The sequence below is a fragment of the Curcuma longa genome, chromosome 14, assembly GCF_044706935.1.
Source record: "Curcuma longa cultivar G26 ecotype Majalengka, Jawa Barat chromosome 14, ITB_CL_G26_1.1, whole genome shotgun sequence".
NCBI classification, from domain to species: Eukaryota; Viridiplantae; Streptophyta; class Magnoliopsida; order Zingiberales; family Zingiberaceae; genus Curcuma; species Curcuma longa.
The window spans coordinates 6,709,720-6,727,921 of record NC_133874.1 but is presented as its reverse complement, the minus strand read 5'-3'; the positions used below and the strand labels follow the sequence as shown (position 1 = coordinate 6,727,921).

The 18,202-nt window shown below is 40.3% G+C and overlaps 4 protein-coding genes and 1 pseudogene across 4 annotated transcripts; 4 read left to right on the top strand and 1 right to left on the bottom strand.

Annotated features, from left to right (window-relative positions):
- The first annotated feature begins 18 nt into the window (after nt 1-18).
- LOC141845267 (purine-uracil permease NCS1-like) lies at nt 19-1,637 on the top strand (annotated as a pseudogene).
- A 214-nt stretch (nt 1,638-1,851) lies between these two features.
- On the top strand, nt 1,852-5,915 carry LOC141845268 (pectinesterase 31-like). Its single transcript, XM_074733330.1, has 6 exons — nt 1,852-2,123; nt 2,215-2,319; nt 2,441-2,518; nt 3,171-3,358; nt 5,350-5,523; nt 5,684-5,915. The coding sequence occupies exons 1-6, from the start codon at nt 1,878-1,880 to the stop codon at nt 5,844-5,846; spliced, it is 954 nt and encodes a 317-aa protein (XP_074589431.1). The 5' UTR covers nt 1,852-1,877; the 3' UTR covers nt 5,847-5,915.
- Nucleotides 5,916-6,993: 1,078 nt separating this feature from the next.
- Nucleotides 6,994-10,169, top strand: LOC141845103 (small ribosomal subunit protein uS2-like). Its single transcript, XM_074733148.1, has 5 exons — nt 6,994-7,177; nt 8,554-8,816; nt 8,898-9,095; nt 9,309-9,519; nt 9,806-10,169. The coding sequence occupies exons 1-5, from the start codon at nt 7,051-7,053 to the stop codon at nt 9,925-9,927; spliced, it is 921 nt and encodes a 306-aa protein (XP_074589249.1). The 5' UTR covers nt 6,994-7,050; the 3' UTR covers nt 9,928-10,169.
- A 919-nt stretch (nt 10,170-11,088) lies between these two features.
- On the top strand, nt 11,089-12,215 carry LOC141844824 (uncharacterized). Its single transcript, XM_074732815.1, has 2 exons — nt 11,089-11,921; nt 12,175-12,215. Exons 1-2 carry the CDS (start codon nt 11,089-11,091, stop codon nt 12,200-12,202), a joined length of 861 nt encoding a protein of 286 aa, XP_074588916.1. The 3' UTR covers nt 12,203-12,215.
- Nucleotides 12,216-16,739: 4,524 nt separating this feature from the next.
- LOC141844823 (growth-regulating factor 6-like) lies at nt 16,740-17,929 on the bottom strand. Its single transcript, XM_074732814.1, has 4 exons — nt 17,719-17,929; nt 17,327-17,621; nt 16,881-17,237; nt 16,740-16,824 (listed from the first exon to the last, which is right to left on the bottom strand). The coding sequence occupies exons 1-4, from the start codon at nt 17,927-17,929 to the stop codon at nt 16,740-16,742; spliced, it is 948 nt and encodes a 315-aa protein (XP_074588915.1).
- Between the last annotated feature and the right edge of the window lie 273 nt (nt 17,930-18,202).

Below are 18,202 nucleotides of genomic sequence, written 5' to 3'. Positions count from 1 at the left end.
TAATAGCAGAATGAGTGAAATCAATGCGGTGCATCCATGGATACCAATGCAAACGTGATCGATATTGGCGGCGGCGGCCTAACCGCCGGTGTCCGTCGCCGAACGCACCCTCTCCGGATGGGACATGGCCGGTCTCTGGATCGCCTTGGTCACGAGCGTCCCTAACTACTACTTGGCCGGAAGCCTGGTAGATCTCGGGATGTCGTGGTGGCAAGGGATGGCCACAATCTTCCTCGGCACCCTCATCGTCGTCGCTACCGTCTGCCTCAACGCCCACGCCGGGGTTCGCTACGGCGTCCACTTCTCCGTCCAGCTCCGCGCCGCCTTCGGCGTCCGGGGGGCCCTGGTCCCGGCGCTCCTTCGCGCCGTCGTTGCCTGCGGATGGTGTGGCATAGAGTCTTGGATCGGCGGCCAGTCTATTTTCCTCCTCCTCCTCCCCCGCTCGGCGGCCTCGTCGCCCCTCGCCCAGCCCTTGGCCTGGCTCGGCGCCTCGCCGCTTGAGCTTGGCTGCTTCCTCCTCTTCTCTGTCCTCCAGCTCGCCGTCTTGTGGAAGGGCATGGGTGCGATCAATGACCTAAGTCGGTTTTCTGCCCCAATCCTGATCCTCCTCGTCGCTACCCTCTTCGCCTGGGCTTATGCAACGGCGGGCGGCTTCGGCGAGATGCTATCCACGCCGTCGCGCCTCTCCCCTTCCCAGTTCTGGCCCGTCTTCTTCTCCTCCCTCACCGGATGCATCGGCACCTGGGCCGGCATCACACTCAACATCTCCGATTTCGCGCGGTTCGCACGCAGCCAAGCCGACCAGGTGTTCGGCCAAATGGGCCTCCCAATTTTCCAGACCGCATTCGCCTTCGCCGGCCTCGCCATCACCTCCGCCACCGCGGTCATCTTCGGCCGAATGATCTCCAACCCAATCGAGCTCCTCTCGACTATCAATTCCAACTTCTTCGTCTCCGCCGTCGCCTTCTTCGGGATCGCCTCTGGCTGTCACCACCACCAACATCCCAGCCAATTTCGTCGCCGTTGCCACCATGCTCCCCAGCCTCTGCCCCTCCGCCTTCAGCTTCGCCACCGGCTCGCTGCTCACCGCCGCCATCAGTTTCGCCTTCCAGCCGTGGAAGCTTATGGGCTCCAGCGACAGCTTCGTCTACACGTGGCTCGTCGGCTACTCCGCCGTCCTTGGGCCAATCACCGGGATCATGCTCACCGACTACTACGTCCTCCGGCGAGCGCGCCTCGACGTAAGCGGCCTCTACTCCGATAGCGAGCACGGGCCATACTACTACACGGGAGGGTACAACGGGGTGGCATTTGTGGCGTTGGCGGCGGGCGTGGCGCCGGCGGTCCCGGGTTTCCTGCACAAGGTGGGCGCGGTGGGGGCGACGTGGGAGGTGTTCGACGTGGTCTACGACAGCGCGTGGTTCTTTGGAGTCTCCGTTGCGTCCGTGGTCTATTGGGCGCTCTCCCGGTGCTGCGGAAGCAGGGCCAGGCAGCGCAGGGTTGATCGAGAAGCTTCCACAGACAGCCGCTCCTCGGTACAGTTGACTGACTCGTCCATTTGACCGGTCCATGCGTGACGCGATATAAAAGCCAAATTTATCATTTTTAATTGACTCATTTTCCACATGTGACGTGAGTGTGACATGTCTATTAATTATGAAATTAAATAATGAAAAATTATATTAATCCCGCCATTACTATTTTTAATCAATTGAAGAATTTACCACTAAGCGAAAAGTTTACGTTTAGTAGACGTTAAGAAAATTTCCCAAAATAACATCACAAAGATGAAACCGGCGCCTCCGACCTTCCAAAGGAGAGAGAGAGAGAGAGAGGAGAATTGGGAGCGAGGAGAGGAGAGGCGGTAGGGGAAGGCCATGTCTTGCGACAAGGTGCTTAGGGTGGCGGCCGATGGAAGCGGCGACTTCTGCACGGTGCAGGAGGCGGTTGACGCGGTGCCGTTCTCCAATCGGACGCGGACGGTGATCCAGGTGGCGCCCGGCGTCTACCGGCAGCCCGTGTACGTCCCGAAGACCAAGGATTTCATCACCCTCGCCGGTTCCTGCCCCGAGACCACCGTCCTCACCTGGGACAATACTGCACGCCGCATCGACCACCACCAGGTCTGAATCCCCCGTCCTTCTCTGTCGCTTTCTCATAATGGTGCTTCTTCTGCGTTTCTCTCTCTCTCTCTCTCGCCTATTTGCAATGCAGTCGCCGCGAGTGATTGGGACGGGGACTTTTGGATGCGGAAGCACGATCGTCGAAGGAGAGGACTTCATCGCGGAGAACATCACCTTCGAGAACTCTGCTCCGCAGGTCTGCCCAATTGGGTTTCTCAAAAACCCTAAGTTTGTTTCCCATATTCCTCCATTGTCAGTGTGCTCAGCAGCTCAAGAAGTTCAAAGCTGAGATTTAGTAATTTTGGGTGTGCATGTAGGGTTCGGGACAGGCCGTGGCTATCCGGGTGACTGCTGATCGATGTGCTTTCTACGATTGCAGGTTCCTTGGGTGGCAGGTACTTTTAATTGGCACAGTCTTTCTTCTCGATTGCTTGCATTTTGTTTCACACTCCGTATTTCCTAGTGCAAGAGATGGAATCTGCCATTTCTTCTGAACCAGGAAAGTAAAGCTAGAGAGGAAGAAATGGTTGGAGATCAAGAAATATCACAAAGATGACGTAGGCTAAGATTCAATCATAATTACATTGCTTAGATGATAACAAAGTGGTCATTAGTATTAAGCATTTTCTTTCTCAGCTAACAACATTGGAGACTATCTTAATTCTAAATAGATGAGTTCAGATATTCGGCTTATGTATAATACTTTGCTAACGGAGTCAAATCCAAGAGGAGGTTACTCAATTTTAAGAAGACATAGTGAAGAACAAAGGGGGGGGGACTAATTTGAGTCTTGAGCTGCTTGAATTGCCTGAATGCCGAACAACAATAATATTCAATTTGAGCTCTGGCTGGTTCAAACCAAGATCAGCCAATGAAGGCCAAGAAAAATATCAATTATGAATAGTGTTTGCAGGCTTTCTGATTTGATCATGTCACCTTGCAAATAAAAGAAGAATGATGCATTTTTTTATTGCTTGGAGGAATTGCTTACGGTGTTAATTTTTTTTTTATGTATATTTACTAACAGATGCTATATAAATTCTTCAGGATACCTTATATCTACATTATGGAAAGCAATATCTGAGAGATTGCTATATTGAAGGAAGTGTTGACTTCATTTTTGGTAACTCTACTGCTCTCCTAGAACATTGTCATATCCACTGCAAGGCGCAGGGATTTATAACTGCTCAAAATAGGAAATCGTCTCAAGAATCAACTGGTTATGTCTTCTTGAGGTACACAATTTTTTAATCAACTAAATGGGATTAGAAAAGGCAAACATATCTGTTGGTTATTTTGAGTTGAAAGAACCAGCTTGTGTTCATTCTTGATGTCAAAAGATAGCTCGAAGATTTCTTGCATGGGAATAAAATAACTCCTAATTCTATATTTTCTTGCAACCATGGAATTTTCTATTGTGTATTTTTTAGTTTTGCTCTTTCAAATTTATTGGGAATGTTATATTTATGAAGCCCCCCAAGCTTAGAAAATCAGGAGGATGGCTTTATGATTGAGTTGTCCTTTCAAATTGAATAACTATTCTGCATCTGGAACTCTTGAAACAAAATCACTTGATGGAATGGTTGCAAAATGCTATGGATTACTGAAACATCCTATGCTGGAGAATTAACAGAGATATCACTTTATGATTTCATGCAACTTCTCAATTTTTGAAATGATAATCAATATGATTATACTATGAAATCTGACCTCTTGTTTAATGATTTCTCTATGCAACTGTTGTTATTTAAGCTATAAATTATTCTGCTTCCCCTCCCCTTCTTTTAAATTTAGTTGTCCTCTTGTAATTCTATTCTTTAATAATTTGTAAATTATTAATAATTTTGCTTTCTTTCACCTCACCGACCCAAGGATGTGATTCTCCTATGGAGACAATGTAGGAAGGAAGCACTGATGGGGAAGGGCTGGGAATTTTCTTTTCTAGTTTTCTCTAATTTTACTTTAGCCTAAATTGGTCAGAAGAAACACTATCTAAACCAAATATCCCTTACATCAGGCCAAGATAAAAATACTCTTGTTTTTTCAAATCTATTTGTCAATTATATTTTCATGTTTTTGATGTAGTTTAGAAACTCAACTTTTCTTTCTTCCCTTTCTGGAAACGGTGGGTAAGGTTTCCTAGTCAATTAGTAGTAGAATAGAATAGCCCCAACAAAAGTTTAGTCCTATCGCTTAGCCTAGCCTTCTCCATAGCTCGATCACATTGCTTCTTTCAAAAGAAAGAGGAAATCATGTTTCTTATGATGAAGAAGAAATCACCATAGAAAAGAAAAGTGGAAGAGTTATGAGAAGAGATTGAACTAGTCACAAACCACCTAGAGAATCTTCGCTTCCTTCCACTAAAGAAAACAAAAACTAGGAACATCTTTTCTTATTCTTTCCCCTTGAACTTTTACCCTACCTCATCTCTCACCTTGATAATTTCTCTTAACTATAGGAGACACCCGTATTTTCTGGGTTCACCATTGCATGCCAATGTAGACATCTAGAGTTGATAGAATAAGCCAACACCACCATTTAACTATAACTATTAAATGCAAAATTCTTAGAGTCTTAAAGATGTCATTGAGCAAACTATATTGCATTATTATTAAAGTCATAAATGCAAAAAATAACATGATAAATCACTTTTAGACTGCTATCAAATATTAACAACCAGTTTTGATCTCCTGCATAACAGGAAAATGAGTATCTGACATGCTCGCAATAGATATATCAGAATATGTTGGCAATTATCACTAGATTATAATAAGAGTATAAGACAAATAAGGAAAAAATTACTATGTATTTACCTTGATATATACTTAAAATTTGAAAGTCATCTGATAGTTAAATGTTTAGGAGTAAATAAGAGGTCAATTAGTCCTACTAATATTATGTTTTCATAATTTTTAGTTTTAGTTGAATCTGTTAATTATATTATCATCAATGCTGAATTTGGATTATAATTAGCAATACAGGTTAAAATTCCATATCAGATTGTGCAGCTCAGATTATGAAACGTAATTATTTGGTTGATAATTATTCTCATATAGTATGGATTGTTAAAATGATGACGACTGTAACGAGGAAAATCGTTACCCGAGTTAGAGTAATCAGTTTCATCGTTAGGTCCAATATTGTGAATAAAGTATATTATTTTCTGCATCCGGTGCCATCTGGTTTTGTTTGCTTCAATTTTGTTTCTCAGATTTGATCCCTGCAGATGTATTATCACGGGCAGCGGTGGAACTTCCTATGCATTTCTTGGCCGACCATGGGGACCCTTCGCGAGGGTTGTTTTCGCGTATACTTGGATGGACTGTTGCATTAGACCTTTCGGGTGGCACAACTGGGATAAGTCTGAGAATGAACGAAGTGCTTGCTTCTACGAGTACAGGTAATTTGCCTTCTGTTGATTCTTCCTTTAGACAATGAACAGATTGGTTACTCTAATTCCACCCAATTTGCTCCTTGATTGATTCAGTTTGCATGGTTTCATTGATACTGATGATTGAAGAAACAAAGCATTCATGTTTGGTTTCTGAACCTATTTTCAGATGCTCAGGACCTGGCTGCTGCCTCACAAACCGAGTCGCATGGTCAAGAGAACTGCTTGATGATGAGGCTGAATTGTTCATCTCACACCTTTTTGTTGATCCTGATCCAGATAGGCCTTGGCTCGCACAGAAAATGGCTTCTAGAATACCTTATTCGGCTTAGAATTTACTCTGGGCTCTGTTTAAGAATGTACTGAGAATAAGAAGGTTGAGATGTTTTATTGGTTTATTACGCTGAACTCTGATCGAGTATTGATGTTTTTATTAGTCATTAGAAAACAATTATGATGTAGGACCAATATAATTCTATACATAACTAGGTTATGACATTATAATATTCATATAGAAATATATAGAAACATCATTCATATGAGTAGGACGGAGTATTCAATCAAAATCGAATAAATTGATTTTTTGTCAAATCAACTGAATCGATTGAATTTTTCAGTAAAAATCAAACAAATTGAATTAATATTTTATTGGTTAATTCAATTTTCTACCCAATTAACTAAAATTTTAAATATTATAAAAATTTTATTAATTAATTAAGAATTTATAATTTTATTTATTTAAGATTTATAAATTATTTTTAATTTGATTAATTTAGTTTATTCGATTTAATTGAATAAAAAATTTTAAAATTAAAATTGAATTGAATTAATTAATTTTTAAAAAAAAATTAAAATTTTAAAATAATTGAATTAAATTATTTAATTTGATCAATTCAATCGATTTATTTAATTTAATTAAATTTTTACCCATTCCTATTGATGAGCATCATTATATCTCCTTGATCACATTAGTATTTATATATAATTTTTAATATTGTAAAAATATATTTCATTAAAAAAAATCCTTGTCGTATAGTTGAACAGATTATCCAAATTACAATTTTATACTATTTTATTGTTAAAGATTATACATAAATATTTCAATTAATTTATATCCACGGTAAAAACATGCAGCAGAATGTTATCGAAATATTCTCGATAATTAATCACCCGATTAACGTGTATAACTAATGATTTTATATCAAAGATAATTATGTTTCATCTAACATTTTTAAATAATTAGTAATTATTAAAATGGAAAGATATTTAAATCATTTACTCATTCTTAAATCGCGTAGAATTATTCATATAAATTTGATTTACAGTTGCTCATTGTTAAATTTATTTTTATTTCTTAATATTATTTATTTTAATTATAATTGTGAATATCTATCAGATGAGGGTATTTTAGTCATTTAACGATCTCTTAGGTTAATATGTAGCGTCGCCTCAGACGTTTTCCTTCGCAGCCGTCGGCACTTCGAGAAAAGAGCAGTTTTTTTCCCTGCAAGAGAGTGATCTTGTGCTCTTGAGACAATGGCGTCGAGGACCCTTTCGCAGAAGGAGCAGGACATACAGATGATGCTCGCTGCCGATGTCCACCTCGGTACCAAGAACTGCGACTTCCAGATGGAGCGCTACGCCTACAAGCGGCGAACTGATGGTAATTTCTGTCTCCAAAATTTGATCTTTTTTGTTGTCTTTTTTCTCGTGTCGGATTTGCATTTCATTGCTCGGGAATGTGTTAATATTGTTTGGTAATTCTCAGTGGATTTTTGGGTATTCGGTTAAATTTTATTGTGTACTTTCTATTTGTTTTTCGTATCGTTTTGCGTGTAAACTGGTGTGCCTACATTTCTCTGGATGTAATTCCATATGTTCTGTTTTCTTTTGTCGACGTGTTGAAAGTTGAAGATTGATGATTGATATCGGCATTAAATTATCTCACATCGTAGGGAACAAGATCTATGGTTGATTAATCATGAAATTATTGAGAGGAAAGCAATTTAAACAACTTGTATCTATGGTTGATTTCAATTAAAATATAGATGTATTGGATGACTAGTTTCACATCTATGGAAATGTAAATTACTCATATTGGATGACTGTATATATTCAATATGCTAGCGTATCATGCACTACAAGTTGAGAAGTAAACAAGTTTCAATCTTTAAGAAGCTTGCCTGCTATATTGAAGAATTTATATGGCTGAATATGTTAATTAAATGTTTCACTTTGAATATAGACTGAGTTTCTACTGTGGCCTTTAGCAACAATGATTTGGTGAAGACGAAGAGTTAGTTGGAAGTGTGAATCTGAGGTTCACCCACTGTAGGAGCAACATAGTAGGATATAGTAGGATTGAGGCTGGAGAAGGATTGCAAAACTCATACTTCCTACACTTTCCTTTGACATGATGTCAATCAGCTTGATGACAGAGAGCTAGTATGAGCAACTGACATGTCTGTAGGTGGTGTTGTGCTAACCTTTCTATTAGGAAATTGTGATGATAATTTCCTCCATATATAGGGTGGATCAGTTTTGAGGAAAGGAATGGTTAATTTTCCTTCCATTTCTTTTGTCTGCCCAACTTTCTCTATCAGGAAATTGACCATTTTTTCCTTCTCATTGTTTTCTTTCTCTTCCCTGGTTTCCTTTTCTCAACTGAAAGATCCTTATACCATATGATAACAACTCATATACAACCTTTGACTACACAGAGAGAAGGGGGAAAATGGAATCAGAACTGATGAATTAGTGATTTACCAGTTACATGCTATCAATGTCTAGAGGATTCAGTTTGGTATCATTCTTTCTTGTTTACTTGCAGAGGTTCAATTTCTTTTCTAGAATGACCTGATCTTTTCTCTTGATACCATTTGTCATCTATCTAATGCCAGTTTTCCTGCTTTTATATCATTTTCAGATCCTTTATTGGTTTTCTTTTGTAGTGAAACCAGCTGTTTGTCTTCTATGTAACTGAGCACCATTGAACTACTGTGATTTATTTCTAGGCAACTCATTTTATTGAAATTTCAGGTATCTACATCATCAACCTTGGAAGAACATGGGAGAAACTTCAACTAGCAGCCAGGGTCATTGTAGCCATTGAGAATCCTCAGGACATTATTGTCCAATCCGCAAGGCCGTACGGCCAGAGAGCTGTTCTCAAGTTTGCACAATACACAGGTGCGCACCCTATTGCAGGGAGGCATACGCCTGGAACCTTCACGAATCAGCTGCAAACTTCATTTAGCGAACCACGCCTTCTAATCCTAACTGATCCTAGAACCGACCACCAGGTAAGAAAATTAGCTTAATATTTGAAAATTTTATTTGAATGCAGATTAGTTAAAGAAAATGTTCTATTCTTTTACCAACAGCCTATCAAGGAATCTGCTCTGGGCAACATTCCAACAATTGCCTTCTGTGACACTGACTCTCCGATGCGATATGTGGATATTGGGATCCCAGCTAACAATAAGGGAAAACTCAGTATTGGCTGTCTTTATTGGTTGCTGGCTAGGATGGTTCTGCAGATGCGTGGTACTATTCCTCTTGGCCGGAAATGGGAAGTAATGGTGAGCTGATGCTGATTGTTTGGTTCTACTTGCTCTTTTGATAGTCAAAATTTTGATTCTTGTGCATTGTTAACACATTTAACCTCTATTTAGGGTCTAGTATTTATTTAGGTTCAATTATTTCTGGTTGTCATAAAAGCATGTTCCTATGCATTTCTATTTGAAAGTTTCCTTTGATTTTATTTATGCTCTAATGCCGGCTGGTCTTTGCAGGTTGATTTGTTTTTCTACAGAGATCCTGAGGAAGCCAAGGAACAAGAGGAAGAGGAAGCTCCAGTTGCTCCTGATTTTGGCACAGTCCCTGATTATGGTGCCATGGTACCCAATGAAAAATGGACTACCGAATCATGGGCGCCTGAGGGAGAAGCTGCACCACCTGTTGTCGCGCCTCCAGTTCCCAGCGGCGAGTGGACTGCTGCTCAAGGTTAGTTTCAATATCCATATGATGATCTACTTCACTACAACCAAATTGACTAAACTATGATACATTCCTGTCGAACAAGACATTAGTGAATCTACTCCAACACTAGTGTACTGCTGCATGGTTGCATATTTCCTCTCCAAAGCACTTTTTGATCACCTTTTCTTTCATTAATCTTCTCATTCACTAGAATTTAACTGAGAACCAACTCCTATTCTATAACATTCGATGGTTTAAATGCTGCTACTTACCGTGAAGTTCGTCTGACTGTTGTCTTCTTCTCTCACAGCCCCTGTAGCTTCCGATGGATGGGATGTCGCTGCTCCGCCTCCGGAGGGTGGTGTTGCCGCTGCTCCTGTTCCTTCCGGTTGGGAGGCGGCTCCTCCGGTGGCTCCCCAAGGCTGGGAGTAACTGAGCTGAAACTCCACTGCCTCATTGATTTCAGTTGCAAGAGTTTGAATTTTGTTTAGTTAGTTCATTTTGTGCTGCTGCTGCTGCTGCTTGCTTTTCGTCAGCGTTGGACTCGAAGGCCCTCAGACAATTTGGCCATTTTCTAGGCTTTTGCTTCATTTTCCTTTCTTTTTTTTAATCTTTGCAACAGATCTTATGCATTTCATTATTTAATCAATTCAGAATTGTTTTTGAAAAGTTTATATTAATGTCTATTCAATTCGGTGCATTCTATTATGTATTAAAAGCAATTAGGACGGTTAGTAAACCAAGCACTGCCATAGTTTAGTGATTTTTATTCAGAATTTTAAAAAAAATAAAGGAAAGGAAAGGAAAGATGGCACAAATTGAATTCTCTTTATATATAAAAAAAATAGATTTGCTATCTAACAACCCTCTAGAGCCGATTTTACGAGATATAGAGGGAGGAGATTCATTCAGACACATAGACATTTGACGTGTATGACGAGATCGATTCTAAATTATCACCTCAATTTGTGCTATGTCCTGGGGACGAATTCTCTTGCTCTCGGGGCATAGCTGAGTTGGTTATGACGCAGCAGACTTGTAGAAGAGGACAAGGGTTCGAATTCTGATGAAGTCAGGTAATACTCTTCCTGTGTCATGATCAACTGTAGTTTCTCGATTTACCTCTTCACAGATGATAGGGCCGACCGTGTGGAGCCGTTAAGGTGACGGATTCCACCTTTTTGCAGAAAAATGAAGATGAATTCTCTTTATATCAAACCTCATCTTCATGTAGCTATAGACTTCTGTGATAGCTTCATTCAGTAATAGCTGATAGGACGGTGTAGCGTGGTCCCATTCAAACCCCACACTGAATGACTAAAAGGACTGTTAAACTAAAAAAAGAAGAAAGAAAGAAAGAAAGATTCAACGTGAATAATAACAAAACACTGGTAATTTGGAAAGAAATGGCATCCCATAGTTTCTTATGATCATGGACCAAAGCTTAGCTAGCTGCCAAAGGATAAGAGATTAAAGATTGTTTGTTTTCTCGCAAAATTCCGCATAATTGAGATGCTTTCTACTACTTATAGCAACACCCTGTGCTTTATTTAGCTTCCAGGAAAGGGAGGAAGATCTAGAGATCCAACAACAATGGAGGTTGAAGATGACAAGGATATGAGTTCCCTCAATGAACATGAAGTACAAGGACCTCAAAAATTGCAGAGGGGATCACCGGAGTCGCCGCTGCTGCCACCGAAGAAACAAGTGAGAAGAAGACTCCACACCACTAGGCCTTACCAGGAAAGATGGTTCAATATGGCAGAAGCCAGAAGGGAGATTGTAGCTGCCCTCAAATTGCATAGAGCCTCCATGAAGCAAGCCTATGAACACCAAAGCATGGCAGCAACATCGACTTTGCGAAGGAGGAGATCCCATGAGCTGGTGGTGGATTCTATAAGAAACTCCATGAACCATCCACCCGACCGAACGTTAGCTAACTACTTTCATGCCTCTCCATTCTCACCTGTATCAATCTTGGATCAACTCAACTTCAGTTTGCCTGATCAGCCATTAGGCCTCAACCTCAATCTCCAAAATTTTCAAAATCTTGATACCTCCATCTACCACAGCATTCATAATCCAACACCGGCCGAGCCATCATCATCACAAGCTTTGTTGTCTCAGCAATCATCGCATGTTGGCGAGTTTGATCCTTCATCGGTCTCATTGCACCAAGCAATAGATGAGGAGGAGATGGCTGAAATTCAATCAATTGGAGAGCAACATGATATGGAGTGGAATGATAAACTGAACTTGGCAACATCAGCATGGTGGAGTAAGTTCTTGAAGAACATGGAAGGCGGCATCGATGAGGATCACCGTGGAGCCAATGGAGAGGATGCAAAGGAAAGCTCCTTATTTCAACAACACTTGGATGACTATTTCCATGTTGATGATTACCTGCAAGATGCTACTCTGGAACTGTGAGTGAAATCATTTTAATTCCAAAGATCTATCCAAGTCTGTTTTCATTTTTCTTTTAGACTTCAAGATCTGTCAAGAGACAATACCAACAAAATTTCACAAGATTGTCAGGTTAGTAAACACTATGTCAAGTACTAAACTTGTCGTAGATAAAATCATCATCGTCGTTGTATATGAAGATAACCATTTTTCTCACAGGAGTATACTGAAACTCAAGTTTTTGCTTATGGGTTTACTGGTTTTCCTTTGCAGCTTGGAAATTGAATATCGAGGAGAATGATTATTACAGCAGGATAGACAATTTTAACAAAGGGCATCTCATCACAGCTCCATCAAAATGATTTGGACTTGGAGATGGCAATATATGAAACTTAAATTTTTTGAAGTAATCATGTATCAAATAAACCGGTTTTCTGTAGTATAAAACGACAAGCTCGAGCCAAGTAGAAGGTACCCAGAAAATGGCTGAAAAAGATCAATGTAACAGACAGAAACAGTTGAGACATTACAGCTTGTTGTCATAGATATTAGATATCAAAAGAATTGAGTAAAACTCAACCTGAATCGGTTCAGATTCTGTGAGAACATATGGCCGAAGAAGATCTTTTTATTTGATCAAAATGATCGTTTTCGGTTTGTGTTTCTGTTCCTTGCTGGTGTTTCTTATTTATTCCACCCATGATAACTAATGAATTTTCTAAAAGAATCATACAGGAAATTTTGTATTAACTTTCATAAACATAATCAAATCTATAGCAATAAAGTTAGTTCTTCAAACATCTATGATTTGGCTGAAACACCTTAATCACCACTTTGTTGTTGAAGGTGCAAGCTCAAGCCCAATTTCATCAACTTCTTGAAGTTGTTGAAATCAAAGAACACTATATGATTTTGTTTTTCTCTAGATTTTTAATTCTAATTCTACTCTGAAACCTCAAATATTATGCCTGAGTTGAGACAAGATATGGAGCCTCAGTGATGTTGTCAGATGCATGCAGTCATTCAGGCAATCAAACAATTATTCATCTGCAAACTCTTGTCATGGGACCAACCTACACAGGACCTAGCACTCTGACAAAAAAACTTCTCCAATGCCCCACACTTTCTCAATTTCTTCTGTGATCATCTTACATAATCCAACCTTTTAGAAGGAAAACCGAAAACAATATATCGATCGAGAAACAAAAGCAACAAATCTAGTGTAGAGGTTTTCTTTAGCAGCTGTAGATTCAATGCAGAAACAGCAGCCTGGTAAGTAGTTACAAGACTCTTAATTAGTAGCTACTGCAGTAAATCTAGAGATCAAACACCCAAGTTTCTAAGAGATTTTAGTCATGCTACTGCCGTTCTGAAACGTCCAAAGGGCCGAGTGGTCCATGACCTACGGCTAGTGTATCATACCAAGTGACATTGAACCTACACCATATCGGTTTGTCGCCCGTGTCATCTTCTGATGGAATGGGAACAGCGTGAATGGGAAGCAACTACAAGATTTTCATAACAAATACTTTTGCCTTCAACTATGCTTGCTAACGTCGCATTGTAATTGTAGTTTCAAAATTTTCCTTTTTACTTTCTGTATTATGCGGTACCGATAGGTTGAGATGGTTTGAACATATAGAAAGGCAGTCAATAGATTCTATAGTTTGAGAAAGTTGAATATATAAAGGGTTATCCTACATTACAAGAGGTTGTTTATGCAACTCGAATTCGTTACCACCAAATCACCAAATCCCCTTGAGGATACCATCGACTTAGAAAGCTTTTGATCCACCATTTTAAACATGACCATAAAACTACAGATAGTAAAGCTAATTTAGTTTAGATTTTTATCATGTTACTTTTAGGAAGCTTGAGAGTTTTGATCTATTAGATCAGGAAACAAATCTTGTTTCCAAATGGTAGTGGTAAACTTAACCTAGATGGCTAGATACAAAATGATCGACGTACATGGAAGATTATGTTGGTGTAGCTTCAATGGATGATCAGAACAGTGAAAACAACAACCAGTAGATATATAAGCCGATTAAAGTTGAAAGTGTTAGGATACTGAAAGAACAAAAAAACAAAATTAGTTAACCTTCACCATGGTGATTCAATCAAGAGAACTTAGCATTTAGTTTACTAAACAAACCCATTTTATGATGGTTTACCTTCCGAATATCGCCATAAGACCATCTAAGTTAAGAGTTCTAAAACAACAGAGCCATACTAACTTACACAAACCAACCACCAAGAAAGAATTTTATCATGTTCATTCTAACAAACCTATGGAGCAATTTTTGGTCTGAAACCTAAAATCCACAAAATGGCTTCATTTGCAAAGTTTCTACCCTAAACCCTAAACATAAACCCTAAACTACCAAATTGTTGACTTCATGCATTCGCCCAATGAAAAGGGAAACCTTGCAGAAGGGGAATATTCTCCCGTGAGAAGACGATAACAAAGTAAAGGTAAGCATGGCCCTAACTTGTGAAAGAAATTAAACGGGAGGAAGTAGTGTAGTGAAGATAATAACAAAGTAAAGGTGGTGGCATGGCCTTACCTCTGAGACATGTGCTCCCACCAATCCAATCCTTTCCTTTCCTCTCCAGGCCTGCGAACGTGAAGAGGAGCAGAAGACAACTGGAGCACTCCCTCTTCTTCCAATTCCCACCTCTTCTCTTCCCATTCCTGATAAGTCTATACAATACAAAATAAGATTTTGTATAGTAAATTCAATAGACCAGGAACTTCATGCATAGGATAGGATCGTTGTTTTAATCGAATAAGACAGTAGTACCACCAACTGATCATTCTGCAGGGAAATTTAATCTTGAATGCTAGTTTTTGTTTTTCATCTTGCATTTTGAATAGATTTTCTCTTGGCATCAATGCGTGGGGTGTTGTTTAATCCAACTACTAAGGACAGAGGCATTAATGGGAGTGGATTGGCAGCATGGGCTGCAATCTGTGGTGCTTGCTATTCATTAAGTTCGATTCACCAAAATGGCAAGCAGTGACCTGAGCATCAGCCTTTTACTTTCTAGTTACTTTGATGAAACAAAAGAAAATGAACAGGTGGAGTAATAAAGGATGGCTGGTGAATCATGAAGGAGGATGAACTTTTACTTATCTCAGAGAAGAAAAATCAGTACAGTTTAGATTGATTGACCACGTTTTATAGTAGTTATATTTTTATAGATATTATAATATAAATTTTTATTATCCTTATTTATAGGATAGTAGTTATGATTTCGTAATTATCATCGTGTTCAAAAATTAATCAGAAGATAATAATATCGAAAAGTATTAAAGGACAGTTGAGCAATTATATATAATTAAACAGTAAAATAAAATACTTCTTTTGAAAAATTCTTTAAAATGGAACACTCTTTGACTATTTAGAAAAAAAATATCTTTTTTGTTTTTGTTTTTGTTTTTGTTTTTGTTTTTGTCCAAAATCACCATTTTAGTTTCATTCGAATCAAGCTAAATTAAATCCATCCCTTTCACGTTAAAATATATATGGTTCCTTGTAAACTAATATATTCATTGTTATTCCTTGTGATAATCATTAGAGGTGTAAACAAGCCAAGCAGCTCGCAAATTATTCGAGTCTTCGGTTCGAAAAAAATTCGTTCAAGTTTGTTCGATTAAGTTAACGAGCTGAGCTCGAACCCGATTTCAATTTTAAAATCATTATCGAACTGAGCTCGAACTAAATAGTATTTGATTCATGAGCTCATGAACATATTCATTTAGAGGCTTGCGAACATATTCATTAAAAAGCTCGCAAACATATTCTATTATATTCCTTAAGAGCCTCATTTATCATATTATATGTATATTACATAAATTATAAATATTATATATTAACGAGTTGAGCTCAAACTAAACTCGTTTAACTTTTAAATGAGTCATTTTCTAGTTAAGTTCGAATTAAACTCGTTTAACTTTTAAACAAGTCATTTTTGAACCGAACTTAAGTTGTTCACGAATTATTTAATTTCATTACGAGCTAAGCTCAAGTTTAAGAATTAAAACTCGAATCGAACTCTCGTGTTGAACTCGAACTTAAGGAAAACAAATCGAACTCGAGCCTCTTACTATTCAACTTAATTCAATTACACCCCTAATAATCATCGTTGGCGGCTTTAAGCGGATGTTGAAATCACAAACAATTTCATCCTTAAGCCCCATTCTTAAATTGGCGAATAGGAGTTGCATAGGGAGAATGATCTAGGTCAATCAGTCGAGCATACAATCAAGTGACACTATCAAACGAAATGATTAGAGTGGAGCTCGATGAGCTAGGTTGGCTAGTTAGTTAAGAGGCCATAGGCTCAATTGCAACCCACATAGATCTATCAATTTGGTTAGCCCAAGTGTTACAAGTGAGCATATAGAGCCGAGCATTTTGAGTTAGCCGTGTCGATCAAGGGGATCCAATGTGCCAATTGGACTACTAGTCGATTTGAGTAGTTGAGCCAACCTAGTCAATTAGGTGGGACTTATCGGTTAGACAAGTTGCACTGCCTAATTTGTTTGAACAAATCAAGCGACCCAAACAGGTCAGGCAGCCAAATGAACTCGAGTAGTCTTATCCTACTTTGCAAGAGATTGTTTCCGTAAAATTTGGACAGAATTGAGTTTATTAAACAGAGGCAACTTCTCTGATCTGCTTAATAAACGATTATGAACAATATGTAGTTTCAAGCTAACTGGAACAGCATTGCTCAAAGAGAATTGCAAACATGGCGGCAACCCACCTCTTCTTCGTTCATCACAACAAAATATTAAGAGAGAGAGAGAGAGAGAGAGAGAGAGAAGAGAATTAAAGAACAGACCACGGAGCAATATCTGACACAGTCAAATCTGGATCATCGAGGAAGGTGAGGTGGTCTTCAGAATTCAACCATCTGCAACGTGAAGAAAACAAAGTTGGAAAAAAAACAAACAAATGGATTGCAGCCACATGAAACTACTACCATTGAAGCGCCGGGAAGCAATCACCGGCATGTCGTGGTTTGCCATCGGAAGGGAGATAGATAGCTGCGTCTTCGGGTGGTCGACGTTCATGCTCATCCAGGAATCTTCAACCTTGGGAGGCTTTTCATCGAGAAAACAGTGGAATGGCCTCGGTTGCAGCTCCTCCAACTTACCAGGCCTATCGATCTTGAGATCGACATCCGGCAGAAAGTATTGCTTTTCCATCTCTTGCTCAGACGCAAGGATTCTGGAGAAGGGATGTTTCGATCTCATATCGGTTTGCCCGAAGCTTTCCATGAGGAATGGGTACTCATTCACACCTTCCTTGAGTCCGTGGACGCTCCTTCTCTCCGAACAATCATACAAAATCGATAAACAGAGGCGAACTTAGAGGAAGATCGATATACGAGTCACTGATTCTTCATTCATTACCTGTAACTTTCAGTAGAGGAGGAACACGAGAAGGGAAAATGGCCGGCCGGAGGCGGCGGCCGCGGGAGAAGGCGGGGCTGGAAGTTGGAGGAGACGACTGGGCTGGTGGCCAAAGACAATTCCACAGGCTTTCTTGAACGGCTCTTACCCCTGTGCATGTGCCTCTCGCAGTACTTGGAGTCGGGATAAGCCTCCTTGGAGCATCTCCACTTCTTCCCATCCGTTCTCCGGCACCTCCCTGGCTCCGGATCCATCGCCTTCCTCGCGTCGCCCATCTGGTACGCTCCCCATCCAACTGAATCCCGACGCAAAAGCATGTATGTATGTCAGTCAACCGAGGAGTCGGCAGAAAGAAGGGAGCTAGGGAGCTTGAACTCGATCGCAGGACTTACTCGCAGGGAGATTAGGAAGGAAGGGGAGAGTTTGAGGATCCACGAAGGGTCTTCGCCTGATGCAAGGGACGAGATCAGAGGGTACGGGTATGCCTGAGGCCATGTACCTGAAGACGAGGGCTTGGAGCTCCAATTCTTGCCACTGCGAGAGCGTGAAGGGATATCTACTCCGGCATCCTCCTCCTCCTCCTCCTCCTCCTCCTCCCATCATGTTCCAACACAGCTACAGGTCGAAGAAGGCTTACAGATTACGACAGCGGCATTAGCATCAGCAGCAGCTTGCTAGATTTTGGTTTTGAATTAATGGAGTCAGTGAGACAGGAGCTGTGGCTGCCACCTGGTGCCAGTGGTCTGTTCTTAATTAGACTGACGGCAGAAGGAGTGCAGGCCAAGGCACAGGCGCGCAGTTTGCAACTCGTCCCGCTCCCGCCGCTGCTGCTCGCCTGCCGCCATTTCTGGTCATGCTGCTGGCTTCGTGCTGCCA

Excerpts from the sequence above, each read along its gene's own strand:
- LOC141845268 (XM_074733330.1), top strand. The coding sequence starts at position 1,878 with ATGTCTTGCGACAAGGTGCTTAGGGTGGCGGCCGATGGAAGCGGCGAC. Across the intron at positions 2,519-3,170 it reads GCAGGTTCCTTGGGTGGCAG|GATACCTTATATCTACATTA; the intron begins GTACTTTTAATT and ends TAAATTCTTCAG. Across the intron at positions 3,359-5,349 it reads ACTGGTTATGTCTTCTTGAG|ATGTATTATCACGGGCAGCG; the intron begins GTACACAATTTT and ends TGATCCCTGCAG.
- LOC141845103 (XM_074733148.1), top strand. The coding sequence starts at position 7,051 with ATGGCGTCGAGGACCCTTTCGCAGAAGGAGCAGGACATACAGATGATG. Across the intron at positions 9,096-9,308 it reads GCCGGAAATGGGAAGTAATG|GTTGATTTGTTTTTCTACAG; the intron begins GTGAGCTGATGC and ends TGGTCTTTGCAG. Across the intron at positions 9,520-9,805 it reads CGAGTGGACTGCTGCTCAAG|CCCCTGTAGCTTCCGATGGA; the intron begins GTTAGTTTCAAT and ends CTTCTCTCACAG.
- LOC141844824 (XM_074732815.1), top strand. The coding sequence starts at position 11,089 with ATGGAGGTTGAAGATGACAAGGATATGAGTTCCCTCAATGAACATGAA. Across the intron at positions 11,922-12,174 it reads CAAGATGCTACTCTGGAACT|CTTGGAAATTGAATATCGAG; the intron begins GTGAGTGAAATC and ends TTTCCTTTGCAG.
- LOC141844823 (XM_074732814.1), bottom strand. The coding sequence starts at position 17,929 with ATGATGGGAGGAGGAGGAGGAGGAGGAGGAGGAGGATGCCGGAGTAGA. Across the intron at positions 17,622-17,718 it reads CCTTCCTAATCTCCCTGCGA|TTGGATGGGGAGCGTACCAG; the intron begins GTAAGTCCTGCG and ends GTCGGGATTCAG. Across the intron at positions 17,238-17,326 it reads TCCTCTACTGAAAGTTACAG|GAGCGTCCACGGACTCAAGG; the intron begins GTAATGAATGAA and ends TTCGGAGAGAAG.